General features: G+C 37.5%; 1 protein-coding gene across 6 annotated transcripts in view; it reads right to left on the bottom strand.

Annotated features, from left to right (window-relative positions):
- The window catches only part of FERMT2 (FERM domain containing kindlin 2), a 78,832-nt gene that overhangs the window by 35,772 nt on the left and 26,885 nt on the right, over positions 1–16,175 (bottom strand). For all 6 annotated transcript variants that reach the window (XM_012757998.3, XM_012758003.3, XM_012757999.3 and 3 more), the window contains exon 4: positions 419–553. In XM_012757998.3, coding sequence (XP_012613452.1) covers positions 419–553 — 135 coding nt within the window. The remainder of the gene's footprint in view (positions 1–418; positions 554–16,175) is intronic.

Below are 16,175 nucleotides of genomic sequence, written 5' to 3'. Positions count from 1 at the left end.
TAATAATTTAATTAAGGTTTTAAGTAATAACACATTAACCAAATAGTGGTGTTTTTCACAATAATTTAATTTCCCAATCCATAAATTGGGAACAACAATCTAAATACTACAAAATTTCCAATTTCTGCCTGAGCCCAATTATGGTGCTGTTCCTTTTTGACTCTGTGAGCAAGAGAACCAGGCTTCCTCTTTAGCAATTTAGTGACTATTAACACCCGACATGATGATTTGTACATGATAGAAACTAATGACACTGATGCTGATTTCATGATTGAGGGAAAACACGCTGAAGGAGAATTTTTTTTTTAAACCTTGCCCACTCTCCTGACCCACATAATCCATTTATCCACTATTGAAAACACACAGACATACAGTCCACAGTTCCCACTTTGAGCCCTTTGCTTAGTCAAAGTCTCACCTGATCCAGGCGTGATAAGAGGCCCCTCTAATTCAAGTGCCTCATCTTCAGACTGGTCATCTAGCTTTTTCTTTTTTTTCTTTGTTGGATCTCTGGGCTTTTTTAAGAGAGAAAGTTCTTCAGGGTGTCTGATATCTGTTAATATAAGAAAATAGATAATTTTACTAGAACAAAGGAAAATTTAAACTCTTTACACTTAGTATATTTGTTAATTGTTTCAAGACAAGAATTGGTAATTGCTTTGCATATGTTTAAGTTTTGCCAGACATTGATGCCATGCAAAAGACTGATATATGACACTGTAAAAAAAAAAATCTACCAAAAGCACTCTTCAGTCGTTAACAACTATCTAATAAAAGTAATGACCTCAAGGTGGAAGACAGAACAATCTAATGGGGTACATAAAGAAAATATTAGAACTCTTATTTATTTATATATTTATTTTTTACCTAAAACTAGAACAAAGATATTAAGCTTTATAGTATATGGCATCCTTCACTCATTTTCTATCTTATACAGTACACATGACATGATAAATGAAGTAATGTAATGATACTTTCACGTCATTACCAAATCTCAAATTTTAATTGATTCAAACTTTTCTGCCTAAAGCTCATGTGGGAGGATGGATTGAGGCCAAAGAGTTCAAGGCTGCAGTAAGCTCTGATCATGCTACTGCACTCCAGCCTGGGCAACAGAGCAGAAACTGTCTCTAAAAACAAAAGAAAACAAAAACAAATTTCTCTGCCTTGTATTGAATGGCTACAAGTTTCTGCATCTTATCTATTTTCATTTGAGGAGTGTGATAAGAAGCAAATGGTTAAATGACAACAAAAGAAATTAAAGATGACCAAAATAAATAGATATTATTACATTATATAGTACAATATGTTCACAAATTCCAAGACTCAATATTGTTAAGGAGTCAATTCTCCCCAAATTGAGCTTAAGATTTAATGGGATCCCAGTCAAAATTCCAATTTCATTTTCTATAGAAATTGACAAGCAGATTTTATATGGAAATAAGAACAATCCTAGAATAGTCAAAGTAATTTTTAAGAAGAACAAATTTGGAGGACTTACCCTGACTGATTTCAAGACCCATAAATCTACAGCAATTAAGACAGTGCAGTTACTGGCTAAATGGTAAGATATACAGATGAATGAAAGAGAAGAACAGTCCCAAACCTAGATATAAGTGGCCAATAATTTTTTAATAATTTGTTTTCAACAGTGAACACTGAGAGATTCATATTTTTTTAAAAAAAACGAACATTAACCTTTAAATAACTCAATATGCAAAAATTAATTCTAAATAGATCACAGACCTAAATGTAACAGCCAAAATAATAAACTAGAAGAAAACATAAGATAGACATTTAGGACACACAAAAAAGTGAACCACAAAAAATTGCCCTTTATTTAAAAAAATAAATAAACCAACCTGCTCTTTGTTCTTTTTTTTTGAGACAGAGTCTCACTTTGTTGCCCAGGCTAGAGTGAGTGCCGTGGCGTCAGCCTAGCTCACAGCAACCTCAAACTCCTGGGCTCAAGCGATCCTTCTGCCTCAGCCTCCCGAGTAGCTGGGAGTACAGGGATATGCCACCACGCCCGGCTAATTTTTTTTGTATATATATTAGTTGGCCAATTAATTTCTTTCTATTTATAGTAGATACGGGGTCTCGCTCTTGCTCAGGTTGGTTTCGAACTCCTGAACTCAAACGATCCGCCCGCCTCAGCCTCCCAGAGAGCTAGGATTACAGGCGTGAGCCACCGCGCCCGGCCCCAACCTGCTCTTTGAAAGACAATGTTGAGAAAACAAAAACATAAGCATATATCGGGACAAAATGTTTGTAATGTATGTAACATTTGACAAAAGGCTTACATTCAGAATTATAAAAACTCATATGACTCATCAATAAGACCAGTGAGCTGAAGATTTGGACAAGCACTTCATCACAGAAAAATGGCCAAGCAGCATATATGAAGATACTTGACATTACTAGTCATCAGGGAAATACAAGTTAAAACCACAATGAGATAGCATTATATACCCATCAGAGAAGTCAGCATTAAAAAGATCGATAATATCCAGTGTCAGCAAGGATGTGGAAGAGGAATTATAATTCTCATACCCAGCTGGCAGAATATAAAAACAGCTTTTAAAACAATTCAGCAGTATCATATAAAGTTAAACACAACTACCACACAACTTAAGAAAGGCTTCCGTGGAAGGTAAAATTCAAAAGATACCTCCTTAAGATGCCGACCAGTGGTTATGCAAACACTAAGTACTGCTGTGAAGAGTCTTTGCAAATGGAATTAAGGTTACTAATCAACTGATTTTAGGGAGGTTATTGTGGGTTATTTTGTTGGACCCAATGTAATCACATCAGGCCTTACCCACAGAAGAGGGAGGCAGAGGAGAGACGAGCCAAGAGAGGTCAGATAAACTTACAAAGAACATGACTTGCGGTTACTGCCTTTGAAGATGGAAGAAGGGGGAAACAAGGAATGTGGAAGGCCTCTAGAAGCTGAGAATGACCCTGCCAGGGGTCCTTAGTCCTACAACTACATGGAACCAAATTCTACCATGCACAATTCATTCCCAGAGCCTTCAGGAAGGAACGTAGCCATGCTGACACATTAACTTCAGCCTTTTAAGACTCTATACAGAGGACACAAGTAAGCCATGCAGTGTCCAGACTCCTGACCTACTGAAACAATGAGATAAATCTGTGTTGTTTTAGGCTACAAAATTTATGGTAATTTGTTGAGGCAACAATGTAACACCACCAGAGCCTCTAATATGAAGGACACCAAACAAAAAGAAAAAAAAAAAAAAGCTTAAGGGAAACAGATATAATACAGAGTACAGAGAGCAAAACAAAACACCCTTAATTAAGATGCTGAGAAAAGCAAGACAATAACATGTATAAGAGATGAACAAGATATTATAACGAACAACCAGAGATGAAGAGATCTTGGATACTAACAATGGTAGAGAGAGGGTCACTTCCATTTGTTTTCACTATTCTGTTGAAGTATAACTTAAATGAAGTCCACAAATCTTAAATGTATTCATGAATACCTGTGAAACAAACATCTACATTTTATATTTATAAAAATATAAAACACTGGGCTGGGCGTGGTGGCTCACGCCTGTAATCCTAGCTCTCTGGGAGGCCGAGACAGGCGGATTGCTCGAGATCAGGAGTTTGAAACCAGCCTGAGCAAGAGCGAGACCCCTTTTCTACTATAAATAGAAACAAATTAATTGGCCAACTAATATATATAGAAAAAATTAGCCGGGCATGGTGGCACATGCCTGTAGTCCCAGCTACTCGGGAGGCTGAGGCAGGAGGATCGCTTGAGCCTAGGAGTTTGAGGTTGCTGTGAGCTGGGCTGACGCCACGGCACTCACTTTAGCCTGAGCAACAAAGGGAGACTCTGTCTCAAAAAAAAAAAAAAAAAATATATATATATATACACACACACACATATATAAAACACTAAACATTAAAATTTGAAAGCCACAAATTTTATTTATTTAAAAATCCAATAGACGAGATATACAAAGACAGGTAAGAGGATCAATCCAAGAACAATGTCTGACTAATAGTAACAGAGAGAACAGAGAAAACAAAGGGGAGGAAATTATCAAGGAAACAATACAAAAAATTCCACGTATATTACAAGAACTATCCACTGGTCAGAAGTCTCCATAGTAAATGAAAATAAAACCTTGGCCAGGCGAGGTGGCTCACACCTGTAATCCTAGCACTCTGAGAGGCCATGGCGGGCAGATTGCTCGAGGCCAGGAGTTCGAAACCAGCCTGATCAAGAGCGTGACCCCTTAGCTAGGAGCGGTGGCTCACACCTGTAATCCTAGCACTCTGGGAGGCCGAGGCGGGCGGATTGCTCGAGGTCAGGAGTACGAAACCAGCCTGAGCAAGAGCGAGACCCTGTCTCTACTATAAATAGAAAGAAATTAATTGGCCAACTAATATATATAGAAAAAATTAGCCGGGCATGGTGGCACATGCCTGTAGTCCCAGCTACTTGGGAGGCTGAGGCAGGAGGATCGTTTGAGCCCAGGAGTTTGAGGTTGCTGTGAGCTAGGCTGACGCCACGGCACTCACTCTAGCCTGGGCAACAAAAGTGAGACTCTGTCTCAAAAAAAATAAAAAATAAAATAAAATAAAAATAAAAAATAAATAATGACACTGGAAGCTAAAAGACATTAACTTCCAAATTCTGAGGGAAAAATTATTTTTGATCCAACAATTCTATCACAGGGCAGAATAAACAGTTTTAAAAATAACATCTCAAAAATGTATATCCCATTCACCTTTGTCTTACTACACCTTTTTCTTACTACACTGATGGAGAATATATTCCACCAAAATAAGGGAGCAAATCAAACTCAGGAAAACTCAAGGATCAAATGCAACAGAAAACACTTTCCTTGAACAATGGTGAAGGTTAGTCCTGGGCTGTGTCTATGTGCCCTGGCCTAGAAAATATCCACTCCAGACAGGCGGAGGATGGAGGGGCTTCAGAGAGTGTCTAGGAAGAAAGAAAAGAAGGGAGTGGGGAGGAGACTGATTACAATCTGATAATGTATTTGATCACGTTGAAAATTACAGAGAATAGAAAGTAGAAGAATCAGGCCGGGCGTGGTGGCTCACGCCTGTAATCCTAGCACTTTGAGAGGCCGAGGCGGGCAGATTGCTCAAGGTCAGGAGTTCGAAACCAGCCTGAGCGAGACCCCGTCTCTACCAAAAATAGAAAGAAATTAATTGACCAACTAAAAATATATATACAAAAAATTAGCCGGGCATGGTGGCGCATGCCTGTAGTCCCAGCTACTCGGGAGGCTGAGGCAGGAGGATCGCTGAGCCCAGGAGTTTGAGGTTGCTGTGAGCCAGGCTGACGCCACGGCACTCATTCTAGCCTGGGCAACAAAGTGAGACTGTCTCAAAAAAAAAAAAAAGAAAGAAAGTAGAAGAATCAGTAACAGGTACACACTGCAAACGAAGCAAATGGTAAACAAAAAGGCATATGATGCAGGAAAGATAAAAATATACATTTTGGCTCAGCAAGTAAAAATGTAATAGTAAACAATGATAGTGATTTAGCCAAAAGTTATAATAGTTACACAGAGGAAAAGAAAAGGTTGAGTAAAAAGATGTCAACTTATATCTAAAACTGATAAATCAAGAAATAACAATAAGGCCGGGCGCGGTGGCTCATGCCTGTAATCCTAGCACTCTGGGAGGCCGAGGCGGGTGGATTGCTCGAGGTTGGGAGTTCGAAACCAGCCTGAGCGAGACCCCGTCTCTACTAAAAATAGAAAGAAATTAATTGACCAACTAAAAGTATATATACAAAAAATTAGCCGGGCATGGTGGTGCATGCCTGTAGTCCCAGCTACTCGGGAGGCTGAGGCAGGAGGATCGCTGAGCCCAGGAGTTTGAGGTTGCTGTGAGCCAGGCTGATGCCACGGCACTCACTCTAGCCTGGGCAACAAAAGTGAGACTCTGTCTCAAAAAAAAAAAAAAAGAAATAACAATATAAGCATGTATTTAGAATTATGGGAATAAACGTCAGAAACACTAAAAGAGTAGAAAGTTACAGGGAATATAATTATGGGCTGGGGAGAAATAGGGCATAAAAGTGGTTTTGTTATAAGCCTTTTTTACTTTAATTGTGCACCTATTGCTTTCATTAAAGAAATTATTTCAAAACTCTTTCTGCTTACTGTGTAAAGAATGCATTGCAAAGAACAAGAATGGATAAAGGAGACTACTTAGGAATAATTTAGGGAAGAGGTGGTGGTGTGGACTACCAAAGCAGTGGAGGTAGTGTGGACGGAGAGATGTGAAAAGATTCAAGATACATCTTGGAGGCAAAATGAACGTTTCTAGGTAATAAATGAGACATGTAGGAGAGGAAGAGAGTGGTGCTAAGGATGACTCCTACATTTCTGGTATGTGTGTATCTGGGATGGTGGAGCCTTTTACTGCTATGGAGACTCCTGTGCGGGGAGGGTGGGAGGTGGGGAGGAGGAAAAGAGTCAGGAAGGAGCACAGATTTACAAAGGAAAACTACAAGCTCAACTTTAAACACGTTCAATTTGAAATTTCAGATCAAGAAATGGTTTTCTTATTATAGGTAATGCTTCAATGAGCAAAGGATGGCTTTCTAACAAAGGTACAAGGCTAGAAAAAAAATCTCGGATAAATTGAGAAGGGAGGTGTCTCAACTAAGATGAAGTACACAGGGACTTGATTTACCCTCCTGCTTCATTTAAACAATAATAAAGGAAAAGAAAGGTTTTCAGACATTGGGTAACAAGAAGCACAAAAGAAGAGACACAAACAGGATGAGCCCTCTGAGTGCACTAGTTTACTGCCTACAGGCACGGGGGAGCCAGGTCTTGCTGAGCTGAGAGATGGTAGGTGGCTTTCAGGGAAGCCAAGATGGCTAGAATGTGTGGGTCAGAGATAAGGAAAGAAGGCACTGCCAGAGAGAGAGCTCTGGAGGTCTGCAGAGGTGTTCCCTGGAGGCTGGCTGAATCCTTATCTGTGCAACCCTGGGGTTGGTGGGGTGGGGTGGGGATGGCTGAAACAGGTAACATTCCTGCCAGGGAGAGCACATACATGGGGTATAGAAGAAAATCCCCAGAAGACAATCAATTTAGTAGTGAGGCTAAATTAGCCCTAAGGCTAACAGTGTCTCTGTATCTCCCCTAATAAAGCTTGAAACCAAGAATCAAAGGGATCCAAGTAATTACAGTGGTAAGCAGAAAAAAGGCAACACTACTATGTTCCCACAAAGACCTGTAAGTGAATGCTCATGGATGCTTTATTTGCAATAGCCAAAAACTGGAAAGGACCCAAATTTCCTTCAACTGGTGAATGGATAAACAAATTATAGTATTTCCATACAACAGAATGGTACTAGTAATAAGAACTGATAAACACAATAACATCGATAAAGGCCAGAAACATTATGCTAAGTGGAAGAAGCCTTACAGAAAAGACCACATACCGTAGGATTCCATTTATGACATTTCCGAAAAGACAAAACAACAGGGAAATAAGGCAGATCAGTGGTTGCTAAGGGTCAAAAGGGTAAAAAGGATTGCCAACAGAGGGGTATGAGAGAACTTTTTAGGGTGATGGAACTGTGCTGTATCATTCTGGTGGTACATTTGTCAAAACACACTAAATTTTACCCATTATTTTACCTTACATTATATCTTAATAAAATTTATAAGTAAAATTAAAAGACACAACTTATATAAGCCCTTAGGTACTCTCCTTAATCAAACTTTCATTTCATTTTTATTTTTTTAAACTTTTGAGTCTTTTGCTCCATTTACTGGACTACATGCTTAAGAAAGTGGCATGTGGCAGACCCGTTAATGGGCTAACTCACCAGCCATTTCTCAACCCTCTTGCTTGCTTCTGGTATAAGGAAACTGGAAAAGTTAAATATTCATGTTTTCCCAGTCTCTCTTGCAGCTAAGGGTAGCCATATGATCCAAGGTGGGCCAATAAGATGAGAGGGGAGCTTGTGGGAAGTTTCTGCATCACTAATTGGACACAGGTATAAGAAGAGAGCCCAGGAGATAATCTACCTCCTGGATGTAGCTACAGGTTGAGCATCCCAAATCTAAAAATCCAAAATGCTCCAATTAGTATTTCCATTGAGCATGATGCTGAAGCTCAAAAAATTTCAGATTTTGGAGCATTCAGAATTTTGGATTGGTGATATTCAACCTGTATATACCTGGAGCTCTAGAAGGCATCTAACAAACACGAGGCTCACCCAGTATGTTGAGGGTGGGGAACTGAGGGATGGAAAGAGCCTGTCCTTGGAGACACAACTAATAACCCAGTTTCAGCAACCACTTTTAGTTTTCTCATGTAACTTCTTGTTATGTGAAAAAGTAGGCCCTAATTTAAGTTTGGATTTCTGTTACTTGTCACAAAAACACTCTTAACTGATACCAGATAAAATATATGGAGATAAATAGTTTGGGAATAAAATAATATAAAGTAGAATTTTCAGATCAGGCCTGGTGGCTCATGCCTATAATCCTAGCACTCTGGGAGGCCAAGGCAGGAGGATAGCTCAATGTCAGGAGTTCAAAACCAACCCAAGCAAGAGTGAGTCCCTGCTTCTACTAAAAATAGAAATTAATATGCCAACTAAAAATATATAGAAAAAATTAACCAGGCAAGGTAGCACATGCCTGTAGTCCCATTTACTCAGGAGGCTGAAGCAGAAGGATTGCTTGAGTCCAGGAGTTTGAGGTTGCTGTGAACTAGGCTGACGCCATGGCACTCTAGCCTGGAAGAGTGAGACTCTCACTCAAAAAAAAAAAAAAAAAAAAAAAAAGCAGAATTTTCAGAAATAAGGGAAAGTATAATCTCTCCCTGAGGGCAAAAACAGAAAAAGGAAGACACAAAAGACTAGTTTAAAAGATTCTTCATTTCCTTTTCATCTTTATTTTAAAAAAATCCATCTTTGTTATCACAGAAACAAACTTTGTATTAGAGTTCTTATATACAGTGTAACTTACCTAAGTCAAATTACTTTTATGATTTTAAAAAAAGTTTTTTTAAACACAATAGAGTTTCAGTTAATCTGAATTCTGTTCACTAGCACTGTGTGCTTCTCTATCCCTACCAAGTACAGATTCTTCTTCACAAGAGTAGAAGAAAAACATGGGAATGAATTAGCATATGTCTAATGCAGAAAGACCCAAAGGACATGTCCTGTTGATAATACGGAAGGCTAAGAAGCTCTGAACACTGAATGTATTCTTTATAATAGCTCTATGCAAGTTGTCAGACTTTTGGAGAAAAATTTCTATTTACTCTTAATAAAGGTTCTTCATTTGCAAAGCCTGTGTGTGCCGGAATACGTTACACAAAAGAATTTTGTATTCTTAGCCAACAGTGTTTCTTTCAAAAGAGAAAAGGAAAATCCAACTAAAACTTCATTTAATCATTTTCTTAAGAGTTAAATTTAAAAAGAAATATAGGCCGGACACAGTGGCTCATGCCTATAATCCTAGCACTCTGGGAGGCTGAGGCAGTCGGATTGCTCGAGGTCAGGAGTTCAAAACCAGCCTGAGCGAGACCCCATTTCTATTATAAATAGAAATTAATTGGCCAACTAACATATATAGAAAAAAATTAGCTGGACATGATGGTGCATGCTTGTAGTCCCAGCCACTTGGGAGGTTGAGGCAGCAGGATCACTTGAGCCCAGAAGTTTGAGGTTGCTGTGAGCTAGGCTGACGCCACGGCACTCACTCTAGCCTGGGCAACAAAGCGAGACTCTGTCTCAAAAAAAAAAAAAAGGCATATAATTTTTACCATATTAAAAACCTGGAAAGGTTATTAGTGTTCAGCAAAAGCAGATAATTCCCTTTATGTAAAAAAAGTGTTGGGCTGGCCCTGCATCATTGTCCTTTTCTAGTGGTTGGCATATCCTTCACATTAATTGGTAATCTTAGGTAACAATGTATCTTGGTAGCAATGGAAATGTCCTCATCTTTCTTAGTTTTAATTCTACTGTTGTAACAGTAATCAAGCAAGAGTCACAGGAGTAGACATAAGGGAGTTAAGTTAATTAAATTATGGTGACCAATACTTAAGTGAATTCATTTCAATTCATGGAAAATATTCCATTACTTGGGTTGAATACTAAGTCACCTAAAATAGTTAACAGGAAAAAAAACCTCAATTTATTTTGGGAAAAGTTACACACTGTCACTTAAGTGTTCAGTTTCCGGTGGTAAAAAGAAAATAAACCACTACAATAGGGTTTCCAAATAATTTAATTCAGAAATGGGCAAACTTTATCTGTAAAGGTCTAGATAGTATATATTTTAGGATTTCCAGGTCTACTCAACTCTGCTGTTTGTAATGCAAAAGCAACCACTGACAACACTTAAGCAAATAAGTGTGGCTGTGTTGCAATACAACCTTACCTATCGTCTCAGTAATTTGAATTTCTGTAATTTTCACATGCCACAAAATATTCTTTTGATTTTTTTCAACCATTAAAAAATGTAGGCCGGGCACCTTGGCTCACGCCTATAATCCTAGCACTCTGGGAGGCCGAGGTGGGAGGATTGCTCAAGGTCAGGAGTTTGAAAACAGCCTGAACGAGAGCGAAACCTCATCTCTACTAAAAATAGAAAGAAATTAATTGACCAACTAAAAATATACAGAAAAAATTAGCCAGGCATGGTGGCATATGCCAGTAGTCCAAGCTACTCAGGAGGCTGAGCCAGAAGGATTGCTTGAGCCCAGGAGTTTGAGGTTGCTGTGAGCTAGGCTGACACCATGGCACTATAGCCCAGGCAACAGAGTGAGACTCTGTCTCAAAAAAAAAAAAAAAAAAAAAAAAAAGTAAAAGCCTAACTTTTACAGTTAATGAGCTATAAGAAAAGCAGGCAATGAGCCAGTTTTGCCAACCTGATTTAACTGCTTTGCAAATCAAATACCCCCCCCTTTCCTAATATACACACAAAAATTTTAAGGTATTTCCAAGGAATATTTTATAGCAATAAGAACAGTGTTAAATTGTTAAATATATATTAAAATATTATTTAAGGCCAATTAGCTGTTTTCTTATTTCTATAACCAAATCTCAACTTTGTAAATGTTTAATTGGATCTTGATGCACTAATTTCTTTCTGGTTTCCTCCAATTGAGAACCCTGTCTTAGGACCCTTGCTCTGTGATATCAATCCCCACCCTACTCCCCAATTCTCCATAATGCTAAGCAGACTGCAGCACAGAGCCCCACCTCCTTGTTGTGCTGCCAACATACAAAGACATCTATCTATTCCCACGTCAAAAACTTACTTGGGACTAGGTACAGTGGTTCATACCTGTAATCCCAACATCTTGGGAGGAGGAGGTTGCTTGAACCCAGGAGTTTGAGACCAGCCTGGGCAACATAGCAAGATTCCATCTATACAAAAAATTTAAAAATTAGCTGGGCACACTGGCTTGAGCCTGTGGTCCCAGCTACTGGGGAGGCTGAGGCAGGATCACTTAAGCCCAGGAGTTCGAGGTTGCAGTGATCAGTGATCACACCATTGCACTCCAGCCTGGGCAACAGAGGACGCCTCTGCCTCTTAAAAACCAACCAAACAAACAAAAAACCCAACAAACTTATTTGGACTCTCACCAAACTTTGTTACTGTCTACATTTTTTTGTGCCTCTTAGATTTCTGTACTGTGTCCTTGGTATAGTCTAGAAAGCCCAATCCCTTTTGTTTTGGACAATTTCATAATCAAGTGCTGTAGTTCCCTGAGTAGTCTTTAATTTATCTGCAAATAAAATTATCATTAAGACTCTCTCTCTTCTGCAAGCAAGACTTGTGGGCTCACAACCTATCAAAACACTATGTAAATTTATACCCATTAATACTGATAGTTCCCATAATATGCCAAAATAAAAAAAAAAAATACTGATAGTTTACAGATCCCTGTTAAGACTGTTGAGAGGATAATTTAACCACCCAACAAAGCAGAATACCCCCAAACATCTTGTAAGAGATCTCTGCTTTCCATATAATCCCAGTAATATGATTAATTGATCCTTACTATTCAATCATTTATTCAATCTTTTTTTCCTCTTCTTCATTTAATTAATGTTCTCTAAGGCCATGCTCTATGCTGAGAATACAAAGATGGAAGCACATGGCTCTGACTTTAAGAAGTTTACACGGCCAGGTGCGGTGGCTCACACCTGTAATCCTAGCACTCTGGGAGGCCGGGTGGGAGGATCGCTTGAGGTTAGGAGTTTGAGGCCAGCCTGAGCAAGAGTGAGACCCCGTCTCTACTAAAAATAAGAAGAAATTAGTCAGACAACTAAAAATATATAGAAAAAATTATCCGAGCATGGTGGCACATTACTGTAGTCCCAGCTACTCAGGAGGCTGAGGCAGAAGAATTGCTTGAACCCAGAAGTTTGAGGTTGCTGTGAGCTAAGCTGACACCAAAGCACTCTAGCCCAGACTCTATCTCAAAAAAAAAAAAAAAAAAAGAAGTAGTTTACATTCTAGAGATAAATAAAAACATCAAAAGCTAAAAGTGGTTTTGTTCTCCCAATGGAAAATAGCTCTCTTTTCCTGTTTATACAAATATTATACATTAGATTGTTAAAAACAGTAACAACACAAAAGATTCCAAAAGTATAAGAAAAGAATAGGGAATAAAAAGAGCATACTTGAACTTTTACCACTGAGATAACCTGTCAACATTCCAGTGAAACTCCTCCCATGTATCTCTATGCAGATGTATAAACATAAATGGAATGATAATATACACATACTTATTATATAGTGCTTTCTTGTAATCTAAATTTCAAGCTTTGAAAGTGAAAATTTTAACATTATGAGAGACCCCAGGGTAAATGGGCCAATATACCCAGTGCACGGATAAGTGCTCTCACTAGACTATGGCTACTCTGCCCTTAGAAGTTGGATGCTGCTGCCACTTAATGCCATTAGAATGGGCTGTTTGTTGTCCTGGCTTATTTGAGTCACTATCTCCTGACTCAAAATTCTAGGAGAATTTTCTGATGTGCATGTGACCTAGACCCGGCCAACTGCCTGCACCCTATCTGTAGGAAGGCTGGGAAACAATTATCTGGACTTTTTGGTTTCTGTGGAGGGAGACGGGCTTTGTCTGAAACCACAACTCATAAGGTGTGTGATTTCTAAAACACAGGGCCAAAAGTTCAGATGCTAGGCAGCCAAAAACAGTAGTAGTAGTAATAAAAATAAAAGACCAACACACACTACAAGTATATTTGGGAAGGTGGAATAAGTAATATTAATGTAATAACTTGAAACTTCTCTCACCATCCAACCTCATTCTATACAGTGCAGTGTGGAATGAGGGATTAAAACATTTTGTAGGAAGAAAAATTTACAAGATTTGATGACAACGTGTGGCCAATGGAAATGGCAGTACAGTATAAAGAGCTCTATCTTAGGACACTGGGTTAGGCTTATATCTCTCTGTATGATTTTGGGCAAGTCACTTCCTGAGCTCCATTTGATTAAAATTTCATATGTGTTCATGAGTTAAAGTCATTAATAATGAAAAGAAAACAGAGGAAAGAACCTTCCCACAAACACAACAAATATTAAACTCAGTGTAAAATGTTATTTCCATTCAAGTCAGGACAACACAGCAACAGTCATCATTACTGTTATTATTCAGTACTGTACTAGAGGTCTAATCCAATACAGTGAGACAAGATAGAGAAATTAGACATACAAAAAATAGAAAAGAGAAAAATTATTATTTACAAGGGATATAATCACTTACATAGAAAATCCAAGAGAATCAATAATTAAATTGCTAGAATTTAAAAAGGAATTCAGCAAGGCATTACATATCAGGTTATAAGAAAAAAAAAAAATCAATAGATTCTTAAATAGCAGTACCCAATTAGAAAAGGTCTAAAGCACCTAGGAACAAGCCTTTTTTAAAAAGTATAATATCTTTCTAGACAAAATAAAATGTTATTTAAGGACATAAAAGATTACATCAACAAATAGATTTTATTCACAGATGGAAAGATTCTACATAAAATCTCTCCATATTAGTGTATATATTCAATGCATTTTCAATCAATCACTATGGAAATTTTCCTAGAAATTAACAATCTCTTCCAAAATTTCAAATGGAAACATAATATTCCAAAAACAACCCAATTTTGAAAAACAACAAGGATGGTGTACTTGCCCCAGCAGATATAGAGATTTATTGTAAAGCTACAGAAATTCAAACAGTGTGGTATCCATGTAAGAACATACAAATGTATCAACAGAAAGGAAAAGAGAACAGAAAAACAAAGCCATGCAAACATGGAATTCTGGTATATAAATTCTGCATTAACAAAATAAATGTTCTTTTAAATTAAAAAAAGGCATAAAATCAATCATGAACAAAGGTTAAAAACAATAAACAGACTGGGAGAAATTTTTTTTTTATTATTTTTTTTAAAGTACATCCCCCAAATAATTAGAATTTATAAAGAACTAGAAATCAATATAAGATAAAAGAAAAATGGACCAAATGAACTGAAAACTGACCACATAAAAGCCTGTACACAGATGTCTATAGCAGCTTTATCCAAAACTTGGAAGCAACCAAGATGTCCTTTGGTAAATGAGTGGATAAATAATCTGTGGTACATTCAGACAATAGAATACTGTTTAGCACTAAAAAGAAATGGGCCATCAAGCAATGAAAGGACATGGAGGAAATGTAAGTGCATATTACTAAGTGAAAGAAACCAATCTAAAAAGGCTACATACTACATGATTCCAACTACATAACATTCTGGAAAGGGCAAAACTATGGAGAGGGTGTAAAAATTAGTGGGTGTCAGGGATTATGAAGAGGGAAGAATGAACAGGCAGAGCAGCGAGGATTTTTAGTACAAATTATTCTTTACAATACTATTATGATAGATACATATCGGTATATATTAGTATTTTTCCAAACCCATAGCATGTACAACACCAAGAGTGAACCCTAATGTAAACTACCAGCTTTGGGTAATGACATATCAATGTAGGTTCAATAATTATAAAAACAATACCACACTACTGCAGGATTTTGATAGTGGGGGAGGTTGTGTGTGTGTGAGGGCAGGGAGTATGTAGGAACTCTGTAGTTTTGCTCAATTTTGCTGTGACCCTACAAACTGCTCTAAAAATGAAAGTTTATTAATTTTTCAAAAATGGACAAATGATATAAATAGGCAAACATATTTAACTTCATGAACTAAAAAGAAATACTGTTTTTTTCACTCAGAGAAACAAATAATAAAAACAGACAATATTCAAGTGCTAGAATCTGATGCAATGGGTTTTCATACATTGGTAGCTGTAATATAAACTGGTATAATCACTTAGAGCAATTGGACAGTACTCTGAAATGAATTAGGTGTACACTTAAAGCAATTCTCCTTTCTACTTCTAGGTGGATACTCAAGACAAATTCTTGTACACATGTACAAAATTGTCTAAGAAAATACCCATACAGCAATGCCAATAGTATATATCACTTATGGATATATATATGGATATGGATAGAGATAATGCACCCATGCATGTGTAGGGATTTTAATGGTACTGCAGGGATACACACTAAATTCATGACAATAGTTGCTTTGTGAAAGGAACTCAGGAAAACGAGACTCAAGAACTTTACCGGTATTATTTTGACTTAAACAAAATTTGGAAAAGTGATAAAATACCAACAGCTATTAATTCTAGATAATAAGAATTAGGTAATTTTTTGTACTTTTTAATATTTTAATTTTTTCTGAAAAACCCCATTGAAATTAAAAAATATTAATTCCAGAGGCATAAGATCAAAATGGTCATATGCATCTGCCTATATCTCCTCTCCTACACTCCAAATATCTTTTTTTTCTCATGCAGAGTGTTTCAGGGATATACTTCAAATATCTTCAAACGACAGTAAAAGATAAAAAAACAACTGGAGAGTGGGGTAAGGAAGATGAGTATGTATAACATTGCTAGAAAAAATATAATAGAAAAAAATAATAAGTGATTTTTGAAAGACAGAAAAAGGTTGGTATTGGATTGATTAAAAGAAGATATAACCCAAACTATACATTAGAAATGGATAAGGATCCAGACACTCCTCCAAGCTCCAAGCCTACAAAC

The sequence above is a fragment of the Microcebus murinus genome, chromosome 6 (assembly GCF_040939455.1).
Source record: "Microcebus murinus isolate Inina chromosome 6, M.murinus_Inina_mat1.0, whole genome shotgun sequence".
Classification (NCBI taxonomy): Eukaryota; Metazoa; Chordata; class Mammalia; order Primates; family Cheirogaleidae; genus Microcebus; species Microcebus murinus.
This window is presented reverse-complemented; position numbering and strand designations above follow the sequence as displayed.